Below are 22,872 nucleotides of genomic sequence, written 5' to 3'. Positions count from 1 at the left end.
TCCTCCTAACTGATGATGTCCCTATCTCTAAACCCTGCATATTTCCTTCAAACTACAGCCAGAATCATATTTCTAAAACAAATTTAATAATGGTTTCTCCTATTTAATATTAGTCATCGTTTAGTATACATGGAGGATTAGTTGCAAAACTGCCTTTCCCACAGATACCAAAATCTCTAGTTTATAAAATGGTGTTGTATTTGCATATAATCTTCACATTCCTCCCATACACTTTAAATCATGTTTAGATTATTTATAATACCTAATATAAATGTAAGCACTATGTAAACAGTTCTATTGTACTGGTTAGGGAATGTCAAGAAAAAGACTGTACATGTGTAGTATCAATACAATTTTTTTCCTGAATTTTTTTGGGGGGATTCGGTATTGGGGCTTGAACTCAGGCCCTTGCACTCTCAGTCAGTTTTTGGCTCGTGTCTGGTGCTCTACCATTTCAGCCAGACCTCTAGTTCTCTTCCTGAATATTTTTTTCTTTCTTTATTTTTTTTTGGCCAGTCCTGGGGCTTGGACTCAGGGCCTGAGCACTGTCCCTGGCTTCTTTTTTGCTCAAGGCTATCACTCTGCCACTTGAGCCACAGCGCCACTTCTGGCTGTTTTCTGTATATGTGGTGCTGGGGAACTGAACCCAGGGCCTCATGTACATGAGGCAAGCACTCTTGTCACTAAGCCATATCCCCAGCCCCTCCTGAATATTTTTTATCTGCAGTTGTTAGTACCCATCATTATGGAGAGCACACTCTGCTTTCTAAATGACCATGTCCAAAAGACTCTTCTGTGATAGAAATACTCAGTATAAGAAATGGCTACTGAGAACTTGAATTATGTCAATTGTGACTAAATTAATAAATCTGTAATTTTAATTAAGGTGAAAGAGAATGGCATCTTGCTGCTAATATCTACTGTACTGATCAGTGAAGCTCTAAGCAACATGGAGCCATTTTTCTGATCCTAGTGAAAATCACTGAATAAAGTGGAAGCAAAAAAAGTGAAATTTTAAAGCACTTTGTAAACTAAAAACTCTCTAAAAATAACTAAAATTATGGGTTATAAGCTAAGTGTAGAGTACTAGCATAAGTGCAAAGTGCCTTTTTTAATTTTGCTTTTCTGTATTTTCTAATCTTCAGCAGTAGGTTTATACGATACTACTTTAGTCTTTAACATAAGAACTTGATTTTTTTTTAAAGGAACATCAATATAGCTAGCTTTTTATTAAGCAGAACCAAGTACAACACACAGAATACTTGTGTTACAAAGTAAAAGAAACCATTACAATCAACGCTGGAACTTGATTTTCAAAGAATCCCTCGATTCTACAATAAAGTAACAATAAAAATTTGGCTAACTATAAGAGTAGCAGAATACATACAAAAACTTCTCAAGGACCTTTAGGAAGGTTAAAGAACATCTTACATTATAGCAAAAAAATTACTAATAATATACAAGGCTGTTGAAATGTCTTGTCAGGTGCCAATGGCTCATGTTTATAATCCTAACTACTCAGAAGGCTGAGATCTGAAGATCACAGGTCAGAGCCAGCTCAGGCAGACAAGTCCATGAAACTCATATATATATATGTCCAATTAAGCAGCAAAAGCCAGAAGTAGAGCTGTGGTTCAATCGTAGAGTGCTAGCCTTGAGAACAACAACAACAAACTCAGGGACAGCTTCCAGGCCCTGAGTTCAAGCCCCAGGACCAGCAAAACAAAACAAAGAACTGCCTTCACTAGTAGACAAAACAGTGAGTTAAAATAAATGAATATAGGGCTAGGAATATGGCCTAGTGGTAGAGTGCTTGCCTCGTATACATGAAGCCCTGGGCTCAATTCCTCAGCACTACATATATAGAAAAAGCCAGAAGTAGTACAATGGTTCAAGTGGTAGAGTGCTACCCTTAAGCAAAAAGAAGCCAGGGACAGTGCTCAGGCCCTGAGTTCAGGCCCCAGGACTGGCAATAAATAAATAAATATACATACATACACACACACACACACACACACACACACACACACACAATTACAATCTATGCAGAAAGACAACCACACCAACTGAAAAAGGCCTAAACAAGAACGTTTTTCTATTGTAATAACAAGGACATCAATTGGGTGCTGTGGCTCACATCTATAATCCTAACTACTCAGGAAGCTGAGTTCTAAGAACCCAAGTTCAGAGTCAACCCAGGCAGACAAATCTGGGAGACTTCTATTACCAATTAACCACCAAAAAGCTGGAAGTAGCAGCATGGCTCAAGTGGTAGAATGACATCCCTGAGCAGAAAAGGCCTGGAGTTGAAACCACAGTAACAACCAAAAAAATGTTTATCATACTTTGCTACCTATTAATAGCAACAGTCTTCTAGCCTCCCAACCAATCCTCTCTCCATAGGTAAAGACTGTTACCAGTTTGAAGTATATCCTTCTAGTTTTTAATGCACTTGTACACCCATGCACTATGTGACTATGATTATAAGCTGTGTGCACTTCCCAAATTCATAGGCTGAAGTCCTAACTCTTAGTATTTCAAAATGTGACTATATTCAGATACAAAACCTTTAAAGAGGTAACCAATATCAAAGGAGGTTATTAGGGTGGCCTCCAATTCAGTAGTCTTATAAGAAGAGGAGATAATGGCTGGAAATATAGCTCATGTTGGTAAAGTGCATATAAAAGTGATGTGTTTTTGTTCATTTCTTTGTTTCTTTTTTCCACATTTTTATTCCTTTTGTTTATAGTTGTTCAGTATTGTAGCCTTCTACATGTGGAAATCAAGTTGTAGACAAGAACAACATAGAAAACATGGCTTGATTTACAAAATCTGCTTCTTCAAGTCATTAGTACCAAAGAGGATGCAAGACTAAAAAGAAGAAAATTTCATTTACTGGCATACCTATAAATTCCTTAAATTTTCTTTTGTGCTGGTACTGGGGCTTAAACTCAGGACCTGGGTGTTTTTTTGCTCAAGGCTAGATTTCTATCACTTGATCCACAGCTCCAGTTCTGGCTTTTTGCTGGCTAACAGAAACTAAGAGACTCAGGGACCTTCCTGCTTAGGTTGGGTTCAAACAGCAATCCTCAGATCTCATCCTCCTGAGTAGTTAAGATTACAGGCATAAGCCACTGGCACCTGGCCTCCAAGAGACTTACTCTCCAGTTCACCAGCAAAAAAATGGAAGTGGAAATGTGGTGAGCTCAAGTGGTAGTGCTAAGTGAGACCTGAATTCAATTCTCGGTACTTGCACCATAAAAGTAATATTTTAAAACTTGATAATATTGAGTAATTAATATATTGCATTTACCATTTAGTCAAAATTCTGATTACATTACTATTCTCACTCACCACTCAATGCCAAACCTTATCTTGCCACTGGTTTCTCAGGAACTCCATTAGAGAGAGCCTGACTAGCAGAAAACATATTTGCCGAGAGTTCTTAAGCAGTGTAGAGGGGTGTCTGATCCCCCTAAATTCCATGCAAAATGAAGTATGTGTACATAGTGTGTTCTTTTCCCTAGGGAAAAATCCAAGGTCTTTTATTTGATTCTCCAAGGAACTAGTAAAAGTTTGGAGGTTCTTTTATGAACTTCTCTACTAATCTTAATAACAAATTCAAAATGATTTGTCAATGTCTTAGAAAATGATACTTATTCAACTCTCTGAAGAGTCCTTAGAATTCTTCTCAGTGCCACTTCTACAGTAAAACCATTGTATTACTTTTGTATTACCATTCCTTATCATTTCCAATCCATGTAAGCTGCACCTTTACAACTTTTATAGCACTGCTATTTTTCACCCAGCATAACCTGTGTCTACCTTCCCTACATGATTTTAGAACCTTGTTTATTTTTTCTTCCACTTTATTTCCATCTCCCCAATACTAGCAAATACTAAATTTGTCAAGAATCTCAAATTTTCTGTTCTTACTCTTGAATGTACAGGTGCTTAGAGAAAATACAGAATACAAATTTGTCCAATTAAAAATTCATGTGAAGGGGCTGGGAATGTGGCTTAGTGGTAGAGTACTTGCCTAGCTAGCGTGCATAAAGCCTTGGATTCCATTTCTCAGCACCACATAAACAGAAAAAGCCAGAAGTGGACCTGTAGCTCAAGTGGTAGAGTGCTAGCTTTGAGCAAAAAGAAGCCAGGGACAGTGCTCAGGCCCTGAGTTCAACCCCAGGACTGGCAAAAAAAAAAATCATGGGAAGTGTGGTAGAACCTATCTGTAATCACAGCACTGTGGAGCCTGAATAAAGGGTATGTCACATCCTAGGCTAGGCTTGCGATCTCATCTCCAAAAGTTCATATGAACTTCCATTTGGCCTATGCTGCTCCTGAAATAAACTAGGCTCACAAAGTAGAGCCACTATACAAAGAGCCAAAAGGTTAGAGTTGGGACACAAATGAATTAAAGAAAACCTTAGAGACTGAGAGTCAAATCTTATTGGTACATAGAACCTAAGATTCAACAAAACAAATGAAATGAGGGAGGGGGGTAACACTGTTCAAAAAGAAATGTACTCATTACCTGACTTACGTAACTGTAACCCCCCTATACGTCACCTGTACAATAAAACTTAAAAACACACATGATCTATCCAAGATATTTAAGGGTAGAAATTGGGCTCAAATGTCCATATGTTGTGGCCCAATATTATGTGCCTTTTACATCAACAGTTTTATCCTCATTAACTTTTAGAAATCAAAATCCTTTATTTTTGTGTTGCAATAAACGTAGTTGTGCTGGTAGCTGTAGTGTGATCTTGCTTGTAATTCTTTGGGTAAATGCCCAAAAGTGGAGTTGCTGGGACATAGGGGAGCTCTAGTTTACATTCCCACCAACAGTGTGTATTAAGGTTCCCTTTTGGCCACATCCCTGCCAGCATCTGTTGTTAGTTTCCTTGACAATGAATGGGTATTGTATGTACATTTAGAACTAGGGAAGGGGAACCCCAAAATGGAAATACAAAGGGTAAAAGGTGAACCAATGCAACAGCAATACTTACAAGACAATATATTGTAAACCAACTGTATAAGTTGGGGGATCGTGGGGAAAGAGCAGGGAAGGGAGTAAGGCAGGAGAAAAACAAAGGAGGAGGTAAAAAGTTTTATAACAAATGTACTCACTGCCTTACATATGTAACTGTAACCCCTCTGTACAATACTTTGACAATAAAAAGTCCTTTTATTTTTCTTTACAGTAAGACTGACTTCATTCTAGCTCAAGACCCCTTAACAGTATGCAATATCTAGCTTACTTGATAAGAATATTGCAGGAGAAAAATGATTTAGAAAAACCCTTATGGAAATCAAAATATAACTTATTTTTAAGTACTGTGTCACTCTCATAATGAAGTACTGAATTACTTCTATATATCCTCCTTTCTTTAAACCAATCTGGAGACAGGCTGAGGCAGGATAATCAGTTCAAGGACAGGCTAGGGTAGATAGTAAGATCATGTCTCAAAAAGAGCTGGCAACTTTCAAATAGCTTATGTTTTCCTAATCACTACAAATGACTATTTTGTGGTTTGTTTTAATATATCCTAGCACCAGAATCAAGAACTCAACTCTTACAACTAACTCATAGTTTACCAGTTTCTGCTTTATGCCCTAATTACTGTCCCATGATCAAGAACAGGAATAGAAAATTTGAGAAAATGACTAGTTTAGTATTTGCTAGTATTGGGTTCTGAAATTAGCAGAAAGTGAGCTGTAATCCTGGATGACACAAGGGCAGTTCTATGCTTTCATCTTTAAGTCAAGAGCAGTCAAGATTTACAAGCAGTCATTCTTTAAGTCAAGGCCCATGCCTGTAATTCCAGCTACTTGGGAAGAAAGGCAGAAGGACTGAGAGTTCAGGGCCAGCCAAAGTTAGCAAAACCCTATCTCAAAACCAAAATATGTCATGAACATGTGTGGAAAGCTAACAATGAAATCTCCGCCCATAACAAATGTAAGCTAATAGAAAATATAAACAAAAGGGCTGTTGGTAGGGCTCAAATGGTAGAGCACTTGCCTAGCTTGCAGAAGACCCATACAAGGGTGGGAAGGAAACATCTATTTAAATTAGGATGAATAGGAAATGGGGCTGTGGCTCATGTGGTAGAGTGTTGACCTTGAGCTGAAGAGCTCAGGGACAGAGCCCAGGCCCTTAGTTCTAACCCATGACTGACAGAAAATAAATAAATAATGATGAATAGTTTATTCTGCCTCTTAGAAGTTAACATTAAACAATGTATGCACATGTTAAAATCTCACAAGTACCTCATAAATGGAACTTTTACATTTTATATATCAGTTAAGAATAAATTTAAATTTCTTGTCTCCCAATAAAAGGACTATGCAGGGCTGGGAATATGGCCTAGTGGCAAGAGTGCTAATCTTGCATACATGAAGCCCTGGGTTCAATGCCCCAGCAACACATATATAGAAAAATGCCCATATTCCCAGCCCCTATGCTTTCTTAATATGCATATTATGCTTTGAAACTTAAATGTGAATTAGGATCTCTAAAAAGCAGAATAGAATTATTTGCCTCATGTTGAAGTGCCAGACTTTGAAGTCAGGCCCCATTTTACCACATGAACCCCATTTTACCACATGAACCCCATTTTACCATGCGAACCCCACTTTACCACGCGAACCTGAGATAAGCAGGCCCTGTGAGCCAGACCCAGGATAAGCCCATTAGGGCCCAGTCGGTCTAGAACTCTAACCGCTGGGAATGCTTAACTCTGACCACCCCTGGGGTGCCTCGAACCCTGAGCCAATCAGATTTGTACCCATGTCCTAATCTTGCTTGCTTGAACACCTGATTGTTGTAACTTGTTTTTTGCCTTTATAAGCCCTGTGTAATCATAGCTCGAGGCTGCCTCTTAACCTCCGCTGGGTCGGTGAGTAGGACAAGGCCTGGGCCGCGGCCCCGCTTGAATAAAGTCTTGCCTTACTATTGCATTTCGGAATGTCTGAGTCTTGGTGGTCTTCTTGGTGGTGGTCTCGTGACTTGGCACAACATTTGGGGTTTCGTCCGGGATGGCCCCAGAGACTCCTGAGACCCCAGACTCCAAAGGTAAGAAAATAGCGCTGTTCATTCTGTGTGTCTGTGTCTGTGTGATTTGTAGTTTTGTTTTCTGTTTTGGCCAGCCGTCTGAATCTGAACCTGTAGGTAGTGAAGGACCAGCCAGAGTGGACACGCTCATATGGGCAGTCCAAGGACTTGGGGGACACCTCAAGCCCTCCACAGGGGGCTCAGGCTTCCCACTACCACCCTGAACCTTAAGGACTGGACCAGGAGGCCCTTCTAATGGGCGCCCGTCCAGTCTACTCTGTATTCGGGGTTGTCTGGTCCACTCCTACACAGGAACGGGAGAGAGCGAGCCTCAAGACTGTGTGGTCTGCCCCCTCACAGGGGCAGGAGAGACACAGTGAGACTGTGTGGTCTGCCCCCTCACAGGGCAGGAGAGACACAGTCAAACCTGTAAGCCGCGGCTCCCTAAGTCTGTCTGTAAGTGTTGTCTGGTCTTTGTGCCTGTGATTATTTTTGTGTGTTTCTTTCTTGCGCTGTGCCTGACTGACAAATGGATGATTGGGAATGTTCCTTCCACTCCCTGGACTTGACTTTAGCTCACTGGAAAGATGTACAGGTGACAGCCCACAATCAGTCAATCAGTGAGAGTGTCCGCAAAAAAAGAACTCTAGGGGGACCCCCACCCAGCCTTCTTAAGCAGAAATTGTTTGGTGTGCTAAAATGTTTTACTAAGACTAAAAATGTTTTACTAAAACTATCAAGCCCTGGAAAATGAGGCTGGAGAATGCTAAAATCATTTGTTAAAGGTTTTGTCTTAAAATGTATGGCCGATGCTTAGTCAGCGCGCTTTAAGATCTTTTGAAAATGTATGTGTGTGTGCATGTGTGAGTGTGAACATGTTCAAGACTGCAGTATGATACAAAACTAAGTTTAAGTTTAAATTCAAATGGTCATCAAGTTTGGGCATTACCAAATGCTTTAAAGGTATTACTGCATTGTTTTAAAGAGGAACTAGAGTTAAAAAAGGATTTCTCAGAGTTCTTTAATTAAAATTTTAAAAAAATCAGAGCTAAGTGTCAGAAATTTGGATTTAAAAGGATATATATATATATATTAAACTAATGGGGATAGAAGTAAACTCTCATTAACTCTATGTATGTAGGAAGAAATGGCAAAATGGGCCAATGTTTCTCACTAATATATTGGAAAGCTGAATGGATAAGCATTTCTAATTGTAATTCTTGCATTAAGGAAAAATTCAAAGGTCTTCATGCCATGCAGTAAGTGGGACTGAAGAAAAAAAAAGAGGCTCTTTTGAAACAAGCAGCCCGTAGGCATAGGGCGGCACCTGGTTTCAGAATGCCTGTGAGCTTGTTTTTCCGATGCAGATAAAAGCTAAAGTGTTGTGTTAGTGTTAAAAAGGCTTTGGAAATCAAGAATACATTTGTAGATAAGAAATTTGGAAGTAAAATTGTCCTAAATGATTATTGCAAAGTGAGAAAAGGAGAATTATGGCTACCAAAATGTTTAATTGGCATTCCAGCTTCTTTGTAGGTTTTTTGTAACAGTTTCCAGCAGGCCCACAGAGAAGCACAGGTGATTCCTACAAGTTTGTCAATATCTAATACTGGCCCTTAATAAGTTCCAGGTAAGAGAGCATGCTTTAAAAACTACTTCTGTGTGGACCACCTTGTTGCTTCTAGTTGGAGTAAAGTGGCCTCTTGTAAGGCTCACTGATCTGAAATCTGCGGTTCGAAGCCAGCCTGGGCAGAGAAAGGTCCCTGTGAGAGACTTGTCTCTAAGCAGCCAGCAGAGCGCTGGGAACGGAGTTGTGTGGAGCTCAAAGTGGTAGGGTGCTAGTCTTGAGCTGGAGAGCTGGGGGACAGCGCTCAGGCCCTGAGTCCAAGTCCAGTGGAAAGTCACTCCTCCTGGGACAAAAGTGATGGAGCATCCAGAGGCAGTAAGCCGCTGCTTGGATGGCAGAGATGGCGTCAGATCCTAGAGTCACTCCTGTTTGGCCTTTGAAAAGTTAATCAAAGCCAGGAAGTCCTAGAAGAATAGTGCATAAGCATGCCTTTCCAATGCCCATGTCTGTCTACTGGGCAGGAACTTGCCAATCATCTGTGATAGTGGTAAGGGTAAGTTTGTCAAATGAGAGGATAGATTAAAATCTCAACCCCCCGCATTTACTCAAAGCTCTGACTGGCAGTGAGAATTTTAAGCTGATACATCTGTTTAGGAAAGAAAGCTTGTAGACCTGAGATTGTGTCCTTATTGAGATCTGTTAAAGGCCTGCAAAGGTAACTTTTTAGGTCATCAGAGCTCAGTTCCCCAGCCAGTCAGGAAAATGCTTTTACAAACTAGAATGTTTGTTAAAAGGCACAAATTTGTAAACCTGAAGTCACCCATCTGGGCTTCATATTAAAAGAGAGCAAGCGTTGGCTGTCAGATTCACGTAGACTGTGCTGAAAATCCCTGTGCCTAAATCAGCCAGACAAGTCAGAGTTCCTGGGAACAGACTTTAGTAGACCCAGGGCCATGAGCTTTGCCTCCTGTGCCCCAGTATTCCCAAGAAGGCTTGGAATGGATAAAGAAAATTCCCATGGCCCACAAAACCCCTGGACAGAGAAGGAAACAATGACTGGTGGAAAAGTTGTGAAGGGAAACTTATCCTGCCACAAGGGCTGGGTAAGGGGATCCTTAAGAGAATCCACTGAGCTTCTCACATGGGAACCCGAAAAATGCAGGACTTGCTCCGACACTCCAAAGTGAAAATTAGACCAGGAGATCAACTTATTGAAGATATTGTTAAAAATTGCAAGGCCTGTCAGCTTGCCAATGCCCCCAATCAACAGATTACTAAAGGAGCTCGCCTCTGTGGGAATAGGCCAAGCATGTATTGGGAAGTAGATTTCACAGAAATGACAAATATTTGCTGCTAGTTTTTGTAGACACCTTTTCAGGATGGGTTGAAGCCTATCCAACAAAGCATGAGACTGCGAATGTAGTGGCTAAGAAGATCCTGGAAGAAATCCTACCCAGGTATGGCTTCCCATCCAACATGAGTTGGACAACGGACCGGCCTTCATCTCAAAAGTAAGTCAGGGAATAGCTGCTGCACTGGGGACGGATTGGAAATTGCATTGTGCTTATAGACCCCAGAGTTCAGGACAGGTAGAGAGAATGAATCAGACTCTAAAAGAGACCTTAACTAAATAGGCCTTAGAGACTGGTGCAGACTGGGTGTCACTCCTTCCTTTTGCTCTGCTTAGAGGAAGAAATTCTCCCTATCAGCTTGGCTTTAATTGCTTGCTGATTTGGATGATGCTGAATTTTTGTGTAAACTCGATTGCAGCTCCTGCACAAGAATATGTGACCCCAACTTAAGGCATTATATGATTCTGCTTCTGTCCCTACCCCCCATTTGTTCAGACCAGGGGACTGGGTGTTCGTCCGAAGGCATAACCCCAAATCCTTAGAACCACGGTGGAAGGGACCCTAGATGGCATCGCCACTTGGGTTCACTACTTCCACGCCAGGCCAGTTGACCTCTTTGCCCTGGACGAAGACTACCGTGGTGGAACATGGGAGGTCTCTAAGCACCCGACTCAGCCGCTTCGCCTTCGCCTCAAGAAAAGAAAGTTAGACTGAATATTGTTATAATTTTCTTTTTGCCTTCTTTCCTTACTACCCTGGCTAGTGTTGATGTTATTTTGGCAGCTCACTCCAAAGTGAGCTGACCCCCTTATTTTAGGTAGTTTTGGGCTTGCTCAGGAATACGGGTATAGCCACCCGACCCTTAGAGCACAGCTGAGAAGTTTGTGTATTATTTTGTTGCTTACATTTGGATACTAAACACTATACAGCTAATGGTAAGTCTGTATAGCTGAAAGTTAATTTTCAGTTTGCAGTAATCCTGCAGTCCCTTGGTAAAGTAGACTAAGGTTATAGGCTCCTGGCTCGGTAAGGTCAACGCCCCTGAGTCAGCTGAAGAAGTTACAGAAGATGGATGATCTTCACCCATCAGCCCCCCTTTAAAACCGAGGGACCAGAGTTGTTTTGGGGAAGATGAGGCAGGATAAACTAGAGGCATGCAAAACAGAGGTACAGAGACTGTACTTGTGAGAAATGGTTACAGGCCCTTTGGTTACATTGGGCCCTATTGGCCCATCCTTATCTCTATATCATCCCCTAGACATGCAAGCCATTGAAATGGACAGAATGGAGCCATGATTGGCTCCCAAGGTACCAAAAAGAAAGGGGGAAATGAAGTGCCAGACTTTGAAGTCAGGCCCCACTTTACCACGTGAACCCCATTTTACCACGCGAACCCCACTTTACCTCGTGAACCTGAGATAAGCAGGCTCTGTGAGCCAGACCCAGGATAAGCCCATTAGGGCCCAGTCGGTCTAGAACTCTAACCGCTGGGAATGCTTAACTCTGACCACCCTTGGGGTGCCTTGAACCCTGAGCCAATCAGATTTGTACCTGTGTCCTAATCTGCTTGCTTAAACACCTGATTGTTTTAACTTTGTTTTTTGCCTTTATAAGCCCTGTGTAATCGTAGCTCGAGACTGCCTCCTAACCTCTGCTGTTTTGGTGGGTAGGACAAGGCCCAGGCCACAGCCCCGCTTGAATAAAGTCTTGCCTTGCTATTGCATTTCGGAATGTCTGAGTCTTGGTGGTCTTCTTGGTGGTGGTCTTGCGACTTGGCACAACAATGTCAAATTCTCACATCAGTTACTATGAAGCCCAGAAGTTTTTTAGCCTTTATCTACTTGATTAAGTATCAGCAGCCAGTTGGAGGTGGGAGAGTGGGAAGGGGGAGCTTACTACTGAGAAAAATTAAAGCTCAAAACAAGTACTAAATGAAATATAGTCTCTGACAAACCAAAGAGAAAGAAAACAGCATTTCACAACTGGGATGAAAACCTAGGGAGCTTTTGGAAGCTAGTCCTCAGAAAAACTGGTAAATTATGAAATGATAACCACCTAAACTCCCTAGAAATGGTCCTGGGGGCTTATAGCAAATGTAGTAACATTTACTGATGAAAATCTATGAAAGCTTAGTTAGAAATGAGGAACCCTAAAGTAGATGAAATTGAACCTGCTCCTTGCCTCTCCTCCCAGTTCAATGAAATGGAAACTTGATGAGCTGGAAGCAGAAACCCCCTCCTCAAGGTCTTAAATCCAATGCTATCTTTCTTTGGGTGGACGTAACATCACTAGTTCTCACCCTGCCCCCAGCAACCATTCACTGAAGCTAAATTCTTGAGTACTGTACTCAAGATAGGGGTTCCCATTTTCCACAAATCCCCTCTGGAGAAAGAGGCTCTACTTGGGCCTGGTACTGCTGAGAATAACCAAGTCCCAATCACCCAGATCCTGGCTCCTGATATATGACTTCTATGTAGGAGAAGTAAGCCACTGCTCCTACTTCCCCAACCTAGCACTTGGCTCCCCATGTGAGGATATCACATTAGAAGTACACTTAGTGTTACCACCCCCAGATCCAGACCTGTGAATGGGAGATTCTGCCTGGGGGTGGGACTTAGGAAAAGATGACCCTGAAGTAGGTAGCTTTTCCAGAAAAATTGACTTCATTTACAACTAGATGTGAAAACATTCACAATTAAAGTTACTCTTAAAAGACAGTGGAGGTTGAGCTGGGAACTGGTGACTCACACCTGTAATCCTAACTACTCCAAGAGGTTGAGATCTGAGAATCATGGTTCAAAGACAGTCTGAAAATCCCTGAGACTCTTAACTCCAATTCACCACTCAAAAAAGCTGGTAGTGGTGAGTGGTGCTGTGGCTCAAGTGGTAGAACACTAGCCTTGAGCAAAAAGCTCAGGGACAGTGCCCAGGCCCTAAGTTTAAGCCCCAGAAGTGCTGCACATGCATGAACATGTATACACACACACACACACACACACACACACACACACACAGAAAAAAGAGAGAGAATGAGAATGGAGGTTAAAGAAAATGGCAATTGAGAAAAGACTGGTAGACTCTTCAGGCATAAAGGCTAAACTGTAGGTAAGTTAGTTTACCCCCCCCAAAACAAGGAGATATATAACAAGGAGGACCCTGCCTTTAATGAGAAAAAATCTCAAACACTGATTTTAACTACTTTTCCTTGCTTTACTCCATATAACAGTTTACACCCCAGGGCATGTTGAAAGCAACAGTATGATCAGCTAGCAATTATTGGAGTATAACTGGAAAACAGACAAAAGAGATCCTGCCCAAGCCATTATCATCCCAGGGTGACTGTAGGCATACCAAAGCCCGTGTCCCCTGAGAAGCAATGTCAGGCTTAACAGAGAGTAGGCAGTGACAGGCAGAGACAGCACTAAAATAATCCACCTAGTCTCTAAACAAATAAGCAAATAATAAGCCCCAGGAGGTAGGAGACCAGTACCCAGAGTTGTTATATTATCTAAAATGTGCAGATTCAAAAAAAAGTGTGAAACATACTAAAGAACAAAAAAGTATGATCTGCGGGGAAAACAGCCAAGAAAAAATTTCATATTTGTCAAGAACAAATATTATACTGAAGAGAAAAGTCCTTCAAAGTAGTCATTGTAGCTGGGCATGTGGTTCACATCTGTAATCTTAGCACTTGGGAAGTTGAGGCAGGAAGATCAGGAGATGGAGACCAGCCTATACCTGGTACATTGTCACAAACAAAATAAAAGTAGCAATAATATGCTCAAAGACTAATGAAAACCATATTAAATTTGTAAAGGAATATATGATAACAAGGTCACATACAGAACATCAATAAGTAGAAATTATAAAAAGAAACAAATACATTAGTCAAAAACTACAATGACTTGAAAAATTCATTAAAGGGGATAAATAGTAAATTTGAACAGGCCTAAGAACTAGGGAATTAAAGACACACAATAGAGATTATACAAACTGAATAATAGAAAGGGTTAAAGAAAAATGAACAGAGCTTCAAAGACATACAGGACATTATTATATGTACCCAACATACACATGGCAAATGTACCAGTCAGAGAAGAAATAAAAGAAAAACTATTTGATGAAATAATGCCTGAAAACTCACATGGTTTATTAGTATGAAAAATAATGTACACATCCAGGAAGCTCAACAAACTCCAAGTAGGAAAAATAGAGACCCACAGACTTATAATAGCAAAAATACTGAAAATCAAAAACGAGAAGAGAATTTTGCAAGAAAAGACTCATTCCTAACTGACCAGGGAACTATAAGATTAGGAGCAAATCTCCTAGCAGATAACATAAAAGCCTGAAGAGTGTGTTAGCATATTCAGATATGCTCTAGGAACAAATTTCCTATACCTAGCAAAGATTTTGTTCAAAAATGGAAGTGAAATAGAGATATTTTCCAGGCAAGCAAACTGGGAGAGACTATTGCTAATATAACCACTTCATAACAAAGACCCAATGCTTAGGACTGAAAGTGAGTGGCCCAGCTGTAATGTAGACAAACAAAACAAGGAGCATCAGGGAAAGGTAAGACAGCACAAATTTATACTTTTTCTGCTTTTTTCTTTTAACTAATTTAAGAGGCAATTACATAAAACAATTATGCCCATACTACATATGTATATGATATAGTGGTGAAACTGCAGTGTATAGAAATATATTTACAGTGACATCATAAAGGAGATGAAAGGAACATAACTATATTGGGCTAAGTAAATGACTAAATAATAACTCAAATACATAAAAAAGTAACAAGTAGAAATAGAGTTAAGAAAAGCTCTAAATACATACTTGCCCTTTCTCATCTCAGCTTCCTTACAAAACACAAAATTAATATAAATTAATGATTATACTAATCATTGTTAGGATTATAATATGTGTAGATATAAATAAAACAATAGCTGGGCCTTATTGGCTCATGCCTCTAATCCTGGCTTCTAAAAAAGCTGAGATCTGGGAATCTCAGTTTGAAGCCAGCCCAGGCAAGTCCAGGAGACTTGTTTTGTCCGTCATTGGGCTTGAACTCAGGACCTGGGCGCTGTCTGAGCTTTTGTGCTCAAGGCTAGCATTCTACCACTTTGAGCCACAGCTCCCCACTGACGGGATTTTTTGGTGATTAATTGGATATAAGAGTCTCATGGCTGGGCTGGGGATATAGCCTAGTGGCAAGAGTGCCTGCCTCGGATACACGAGGCCCTAGGTTCGATTCCCCAGCACCACATATACAGAAAACGGCCAGAAGCGGCGCTGTGGCTCAAGTGGCAGAGTGCTAGCCTTGAGCGGGAAGAAGCCAGGGACAGTGCTCAGGCCCTGAGTCCAAGGCCCAGGACTGGCCAAAAAAAAAAAAAGAAAAAAAAAAAAAAAAAAAAAGTCTCATGGATTTTCCTGCCAGGGCTGGCTATGAACTGGGATCCTTAGATCTCAGCCTCCTGAGTCACTAAGGATTACAGACATAAGCCACCAGCACCAGGCTCCTTGCTGCATGCATGCATGTATGTGCAAATAAATAAGTAAATAAGAAGGAACCAGAAATGAGTAATGTTTCTATGTGTCACTAGAATAAAACTATAAATTTTTAGGAAAAATAGCATATGGTAAATTTTGATGACCTCAGAATTGGCAATAGATTCTTAGATATAATACCTAAAGTATAAGTAAAAATAACTTTATCAAAACAAGAAAATCTTGTTTTAGTGCTAAGGACAGAATTCCAGGGCCTTGCACATACTAAGCACTTGACTATCATTGAGCTATACAAATAAAATGAAAAATTGTGCTTCAGAAAACAGGAAAAATCTAATGAGAAAATTCTCAGAATAATTTAAAAACTGCTGCCGCAAAATGAGTGGAGCTGAACATCATGTTAAATGAAATTAGCCATATTTAGAGGCTAGCATTCTGTTTTCTCTCAGAAGAAAAAAAAATCAAGATTTTTGTTTTATGACAGGAAACCACAAGTCATGGCTGACACCTGAAAATGTAGCTATTTGGAAGGCTAAAATGTAGAGGATTTCAGTTCAAGGCCAGATTGGGCAAAAAAAGTGTGCAAGACTTTTTTAAAACTATTAGCTGGATATGTTAGACAGTACCTATCATCCCTGATATGTGGGAAGTTGAGATTAGGAGGGTCATGTCTCAAGGCCAGTTCAGGCAAAGAGTTTTGGAAGAGTCCATTTTAATGAACCAAGCTAGTATGGAAGGAAGTATAAACTAGGAGAGGCATGATTCAGGTTTGGATTTGGCAAAAAGCAAGACACTGTCACAAAAAAAATTGAATAAAAGTTCTGAGTTCCATCCATGTTATGGAAATAAGTGTTATATCACTGTTGTAATTACTTTCAACATGCCATGTGAAACGTGGCTTTTTTTTTGGTTGATGATCCTCTTGTATTCCCCTCCTGTGGTTGTCTCCGCGCTATCACTGTATCTCATCTGAGTACCCTGGATATTGTATATACTGGTATTAGAACTAGGGAAGGGAAAATATCAAAATGGAGAGACAAAGGATAAAAAGACAAATAACTCCAAAAGCAATACTTACAAAACCATTTGGTGTAAATCAACTGAACAACTCATGGGGGGAGAGAGAAAGGGGGAGACGGAGGGGGAAACGAGGGAGGAGGTAACAAATTGTACAAGAAATGTACCCACCGCCTTACGTTTGAAACTATAACCCCTCTATACATCACTTTGACAATAAATAATTATTCAGAAAAAAAGTTCTGAGTTCCAAAGTGGACCCTAGCCTATCACCATGCACTAACATCAACTCAAAATGAATTAAAGACCTCAACATCAGACCTGAAACCCTGAAACTACTGCAGGATAGAGTAGGAGAGACACTAGAACTTATAGACATAGGCAGGAACTTCCTGAACAGAGTCCCAGGGGCACAACAGATTGGAGAGGGACTCGACAAATGGGACAACAAAATGAAAAGTTTCTGCACAGCTAAAGACATCGCTACTAAACCAGAAAGACTGCCAACCATTTGGGAAAATATCTTTACCAGCAAAGCAACAGACAAAGCCTAATATCCATCATCTACAGAGAACTCAAGAAACTAACCCCTTCCAAACCTAGTAACCAATCATTAAATGGGCAAGGGAGCAAAGAGAGACTTCAGAGAAGAAGAAATAAAAATGGCAAAGAAACATATGAAGAGCTGTTCAACATCCTTGGCAGTAAAGGAAATACAAATAAAAACAACCTTACCTCAGGCAGAATGGCCTATACTCTGAACTCAGGCAACAACAAATGCTGGAGGGGATGTGGAAAAAGTGGAACCCTACTGCACTACTGGTGGGATTGTAAACTAGTACAACCACTCTGCAGAACAGTCTGGAGGTTCCTCAAAAAACTCAGCATAGACATACCATATGACCCAGCCATACCGCTCCTGGACAACAGGACCCTGGATGTGATAAGGATACCTGCACATCCATGTTTATCACTGCGCAGTTCACAATAGCCAAGATATGGAAACAACCCAGAAGTCCCACTACAGATGAATGGATCCAAAAAATGTGGTACCTGTACACAATGGAATTCTACACAGTGATTAGATATGATAAAATAATGGCATTCACAGGGAAATGGACAGGTCTTGAACAAATAATGTTGAGCGAGACAAGCCTAGAACATACAGAACAATGGTGCATGGTCTCCCTGATATGTGGGTGTTAGAAATAACAAAAAGACATGACAAAGAAAGCAGGACCCAAGGTACCAATTCACAGGGAGACCCAAAATTTTTTTTAAAAAAAGGTCAGCCTTGGGAGAAAGGCACCCAAAAGTGAAACACAAACACTAATTCATATGTACATAAATTCATATGTGTATAATTTAATATCCAGGCTGTAAAGAATGCCAAAAGTAAGGAAGCAAAAGACTTAAAGGACCCTATACCCTTTACACAAATGCACATCTGAAAGAAGCTGGGAAGAGAGCACAGAATGAATGGAAAATGGGGAGGGAGGATACAACAGAAAGGGCCCAACAGCTGCAATGGGCACCGATGAGAACAAACTAGGCAACTCAAGGGCAGCAGGGAGGGGGGAAAATTAGAGAAAAAGAAAGAACAGATTACACTAAGCAAAAGAAAAGAGATGTAAATGTATATATGACCTGATCTGGAAGGAATTGTTTTACAGTTAATAATCATAGAGGACATAAGCATTGTAGACTAGAGTGACAATGTACATCAAGGAAAAGATTTCGTTTTGGTGTTTGAAAAAATAATGAAGAAAGCAAGGGGGGTGGGTTGAGGGGCCCGGGGGAGGGAAGGAGGGAGAAAAATGAGGAAGGGGATAACAGGTATGACAAGAAATGTGTATGTATTCACTACCTTAATCATGTAACTCTAACCCCTCTGTACATTATCTTGACAATAAAAAGTCCTGAGTTCAACCCTAGCACATATAAATATTTTTAAAAGATATAAACACAGAGAGGGCATTTGAAAAGGAATGTTGAGTAGGAAGCAAAAAAGTCATACTGAGACCTATTATTGTTAAAAAGGATGACACTGATCAATATATGTTGTCATAAACTGCTTTGTTAAATGGCAATCCTTTGTACAACTGCTTTATGATAATAAAAAAGAAAAAAGGAGTAATTAAAATGTTAAAAATATACAAATTGGGCTGGGGATATGGCCTAGTGGCAAGAGTGCTTGCCTTGTATACATGAGGCCCTGGGTTCAATTCCCCAGCACCACATATGCAGAAAATGGCCAGAAGTGGCACTGTGGCTGAAGTGGCAGAGTGCTAGCCTTGAACAGAAAGAAGCCAGGGACAGTGCTCAGGCCCCTGAGTCCAAGCCCCAGGACTGGCCAAAAAAATATATATATATGCACAAATTATCTAATAAGGAACTTATATATGCCATATGCAAAGAACTCTTACAACTCAATAACAAAAAAATCCTGTAATAAGGGTTCAGCTTAGTTATAACTCCATCTCCAACTATCCAGAAGAATGCTATAACTGGAGGTATGACTCAAGTGGAAGAATGCCAGCTATGAGTAACCAAGCCAAGCAAAATCCTGAGGCCCTGAGTTCAAGCCCTAGTACAGGAACCAAAAAGATATGTTTCTCTATTAATAGCGCTCTAGAAAGGCTGGATATAATATTCTTGGAAGCATAATTGTCAAATAGAACTTTCTATGATGATAGAAGAGAAGTTCATTATATATGTTCACACAACAATCACAAGCCATGTGTAACTCTTGTGCCCTGGAAATGTGGCTAATGCACCAGATTTGTCGGGGGGGGGGGGGGGGTGGTGTGTGTGTGTGTGTGTGTGTGTGTGTGTGTGTGTGTGTGTGTGTGTGTGTGTGTGTGTGTGTGTGTGTGTGTGTGTGTGTGTGTGTGTGTGTGTGTGTGTGTGTGTGTGTGTGTGTGTGTGTGTGTGTGTGTGTGTGTGTGTGTGTGTGTGTGTCAGTCCTGGGTCTTGAACTCAGAGCCAAGGTGCTGTCCTTCAGCTTTTTTGCTAAAGGATCATGTTCTACCACCTGAGCCACAGCTCCACACACTTCTGGCTTCCTCTGGTGCTTAACTGGAGATAAAAGAGCCAAGTAGTCTTTCTACCCTTCAAACCTCAATCCTCAGATCTCAGTCTCCTGAGGAGCTAAGACTACAGGCAAGAGTAATGTTCATTTTAATAGCCACATCAAGCTAGTGGCTAGCACTCTACACAACTCAAGGGTATGATCCAGGTTTAAAAAATACATTTTAGGGGCTGGGGATATAGCCTAGTGGCAAGAGTGCCTGCCTTGGATACACGAGGCCCTAGGTTCGATTCCCCAGCACCACATATACAGAAAACGGCCAGAAGCGGCGCTGTGGCTCAAGTGGCAGAGTGCTAGCCTTGAGTGGGAAGAAGCCAGGGACAGTGCTCAGGCCCTGAGTCCAAGGCCCACGACTGGCCACAAAAAAAAAAAAAAAAAAAACAAATAAAAAATACATTTTACTGTTTATATCAATAATCACACAAACACACGTCGGAGTGTATATACACATAAATAACAGGGCTGGGAATGTGGCTTAGCGGTAGAGTGCTTGCCTAGCATGCATAAGCCCTGGGTTTGATTCCTTAGTACCACATAAATAGAAAAAGCCAGAAGTGGTGCTATGGCTCAAGTAGTAGAGTGCTAGCCTTAAGCAAAAAGAAGCCAGGGACAGTGTTCAGGCCCTGAGTTCAAGCCCCAGGACTGGCAAAAAAAATTAATAATGAAGAAGAAGAACAAGAACAAGAAGAAAATGGCATTTCCTTAATATAGAAAAAGGTACTAGAGTTTCATTTTTTACTATACTAAGTTTAACTAAAAGAAAATGCTGATCCAGCTGGGCACTGGTAGCTCTCACCTGTAATCCTAGCTACTCAGAAGACTGAGATTTAAGAATTAAAGTTTGAAGACAGCTGAGGCAGGAACGTCCATGAGACTCTTATCTCCAGTTAAACACCAAAAAAAACTGAAAGCGGAGCTGTTTTTCAAGTGGTAGAGTGCTAGCCTTGAGCACTGAGGCCCTGAGTTCAAGCCCCAGGATCAAGGGGAAAAAAAGAAAATGATCCAACCCCTTATAATAATTTTATAACGCTATAACAGGGTTTCTTTATGCTCTAAAATACACTGTACACTAATGATATATGATATCAACTACTCTGGTCAGATTAGTGCTTGAGCTCAGTGCCTCGAACTTGCTGGGTAAGGCTACTGCCACTGAGCCATGCCTCCATCTCAAAATTTTTAGTTTAAAAACTGTACAATCCTTGAAGGCATAACTCTTAGGTTTCTTTTACTCTATTATCTAACAGTATTTATGGGTATCGTAGTAGATATTATTTGTTAACAAAGAATCCAAATTTAAGAAGTTTACTTGGCAAAGGGAAGCTGACAATACTTTTAGAATATCCTGCATAAAATCTGTATCTCTAAAGTCTATTAAATAATTCGATGATCTTGTAACATTGGTCGTTTATTCTTTTGGTATCACAGAGCTCTGAACTCAGGGCCTCATACATGTTAAGAAAGTGTTCTGGCGGCTCACGCCAGTAATCCTAGCTACTCAGGAGGCTGAGATCTGAGGATCGCGATTCAAAGGCAGCTGGGGCAGACAAGTCCATGAGACTCTAATGTCCAATAAATTATTCAGAAAAAGCCTGAGGTGGCACTGTGGCTCAAGTGGTAGAGCGCTAGCATGGAGCACAAAGAGGCTCAGGGACAGCACCCGGGCCTGGAGTTCAAGTCCCAGTACTGGCAAAAAAAAAAAAGTCTTGTGCCACTGGAATCACCCCCCCCCCACACACACACACCGCCAGCACCAGTCAACAGCTGACAATATTTTAAAGTCTAACAAATGAGCAGTGGACTTTAAACTTTTTGTCGATGCACAGGGAAAAGTTACACTTAAGTCCACCAAGGCAGGTTTTTTTTAAACTGCTCTTGAGTGATAATCAATAACGGACATACATATTGAGGCATTGTAATATAACCGTTGCAACACTCTTAAGGTAAGTAAACTCAGACTTAACGGCTTCCAAGCGCACACAGGACCCACTGAAGATTCAGTTCAAAAGCCAATGATGCTTCTATCTTAATGTAGGGTGCTCTGGGTTTTGAGGAGGAAGATAACGATGGCTTTTGTCTATCATACAGCACAGCCTGTCAGCAAGGGAGTTAACTGGTGCCAATTCCATTTGCCACTTGTTTAGAAGCCGCTTGCGGTCGTTTATCTTACAGTACCCTTCTAAACTGCTCCTTGAGACAGGGGAAAATCTGAACCAAAATTAAGACCCAAGTCGAAGACAAACTTTCTAGAAAGTCGTTAACGTCAGAAAGAATCTAGAGATCCTACTAGAGACTTAGGGCGCTCCAGGTGTCCTCCGCCCCGCCCCGCTCGGTTCCTCCACTTTCTTCATTCCTTCCTCAAGTTATGACCGTGAATTTCCTTCACTTACTGAGGCTCTGAGCTCGTCCCCACCGTCTTTGGTCTAGGTGCTCTCTCTGACCCGGGGTCAAGGGGGCAACCTTTTCCCGGACAGGTCCTTAGTCCTTCACCCTACAATTCCGTGGGAATGGGAACTCACCTGGTGGTTTCGAGCACTTCCTGACGCGCCGCGCTGACCCGACCTCCACTGCCGACTTGAGCCGCCCACAGAAACCAGAGGCCGAAACAGAAATGCTGAATGCCGGCGCTTTTCGAAAGCAGCCGCCGCCGCTGCCCAGCGCCACGAATGGATCGCGAGCAGCGCCATCTTGAGCGAGGAAAGAGGAACCCAGCGCGGAGGATTGTGGGACACCGGCGGACTGAGCGCGCTCACCTAAATCCTCGCTCCCCTCCCCCTCGCGTCTCCAAGCCGACACCGGAAATAGCTCCTGGCTGACCATTCAGATGTGTCAGTGTCAACTTGTTATTTTCCCTCTGGGGCAGGGTTTTTTTTTTTTTTTTCTTTTTCCCCTCACACACAACCAATAACATCAAAACAACATTCTCTTTTTTTTCTCTTTTTTCTAAGGTTGCTAGTTTAAAATATGAGATGCCCACTTAGGTTTGAATTTCCCATAAATAAATTCTTTCCTGGTATGTCTCAATTGCTGCATTTGGTAAATCTGGCAATCTTATCATGTAGGTTATTCTACCCTTCCCTTCACTATGTCCAACTCATGCCACATTTAACTCTTAAATTTCCCTGTGCATATTATACTTTTTTTTTTTCAGTGCTGGGGATCAATCCAGCTCCCTAAGAATACTTTCTGTGTGTATACTGTGTTAGTCCTGAGACTTGAACTCAGACTCTGGACGCTGTCCCTGAGCTTATTTTTTACTCAAGGCTAGTGCTCTACC

General features: G+C 41.2%; 1 protein-coding gene across 1 annotated transcript in view; it reads right to left on the bottom strand.

Annotated features, from left to right (window-relative positions):
* Abcb7 (ATP binding cassette subfamily B member 7) overlaps nucleotides 1-22,301 on the bottom strand; it is a 138,395-nt gene extending 116,094 nt beyond the window's left edge. The window contains exon 1 of the mRNA XM_048335276.1: nucleotides 22,115-22,301. Within this exon, the coding sequence (XP_048191233.1) occupies nucleotides 22,115-22,282 (168 nt within the window). The 5' untranslated portion in view covers nucleotides 22,283-22,301. The remainder of the gene's footprint in view (nucleotides 1-22,114) is intronic.
* Between the last annotated feature and the right edge of the window lie 571 nt (nucleotides 22,302-22,872).

The sequence above is a fragment of the Perognathus longimembris genome, chromosome 28, assembly GCF_023159225.1.
Source record: "Perognathus longimembris pacificus isolate PPM17 chromosome 28, ASM2315922v1, whole genome shotgun sequence".
Classification (NCBI taxonomy): Eukaryota; Metazoa; Chordata; class Mammalia; order Rodentia; family Heteromyidae; genus Perognathus; species Perognathus longimembris.
The sequence above is the reverse complement of the archived record's forward strand: the minus strand, read 5'-3'. Positions and strand labels throughout refer to the sequence as shown.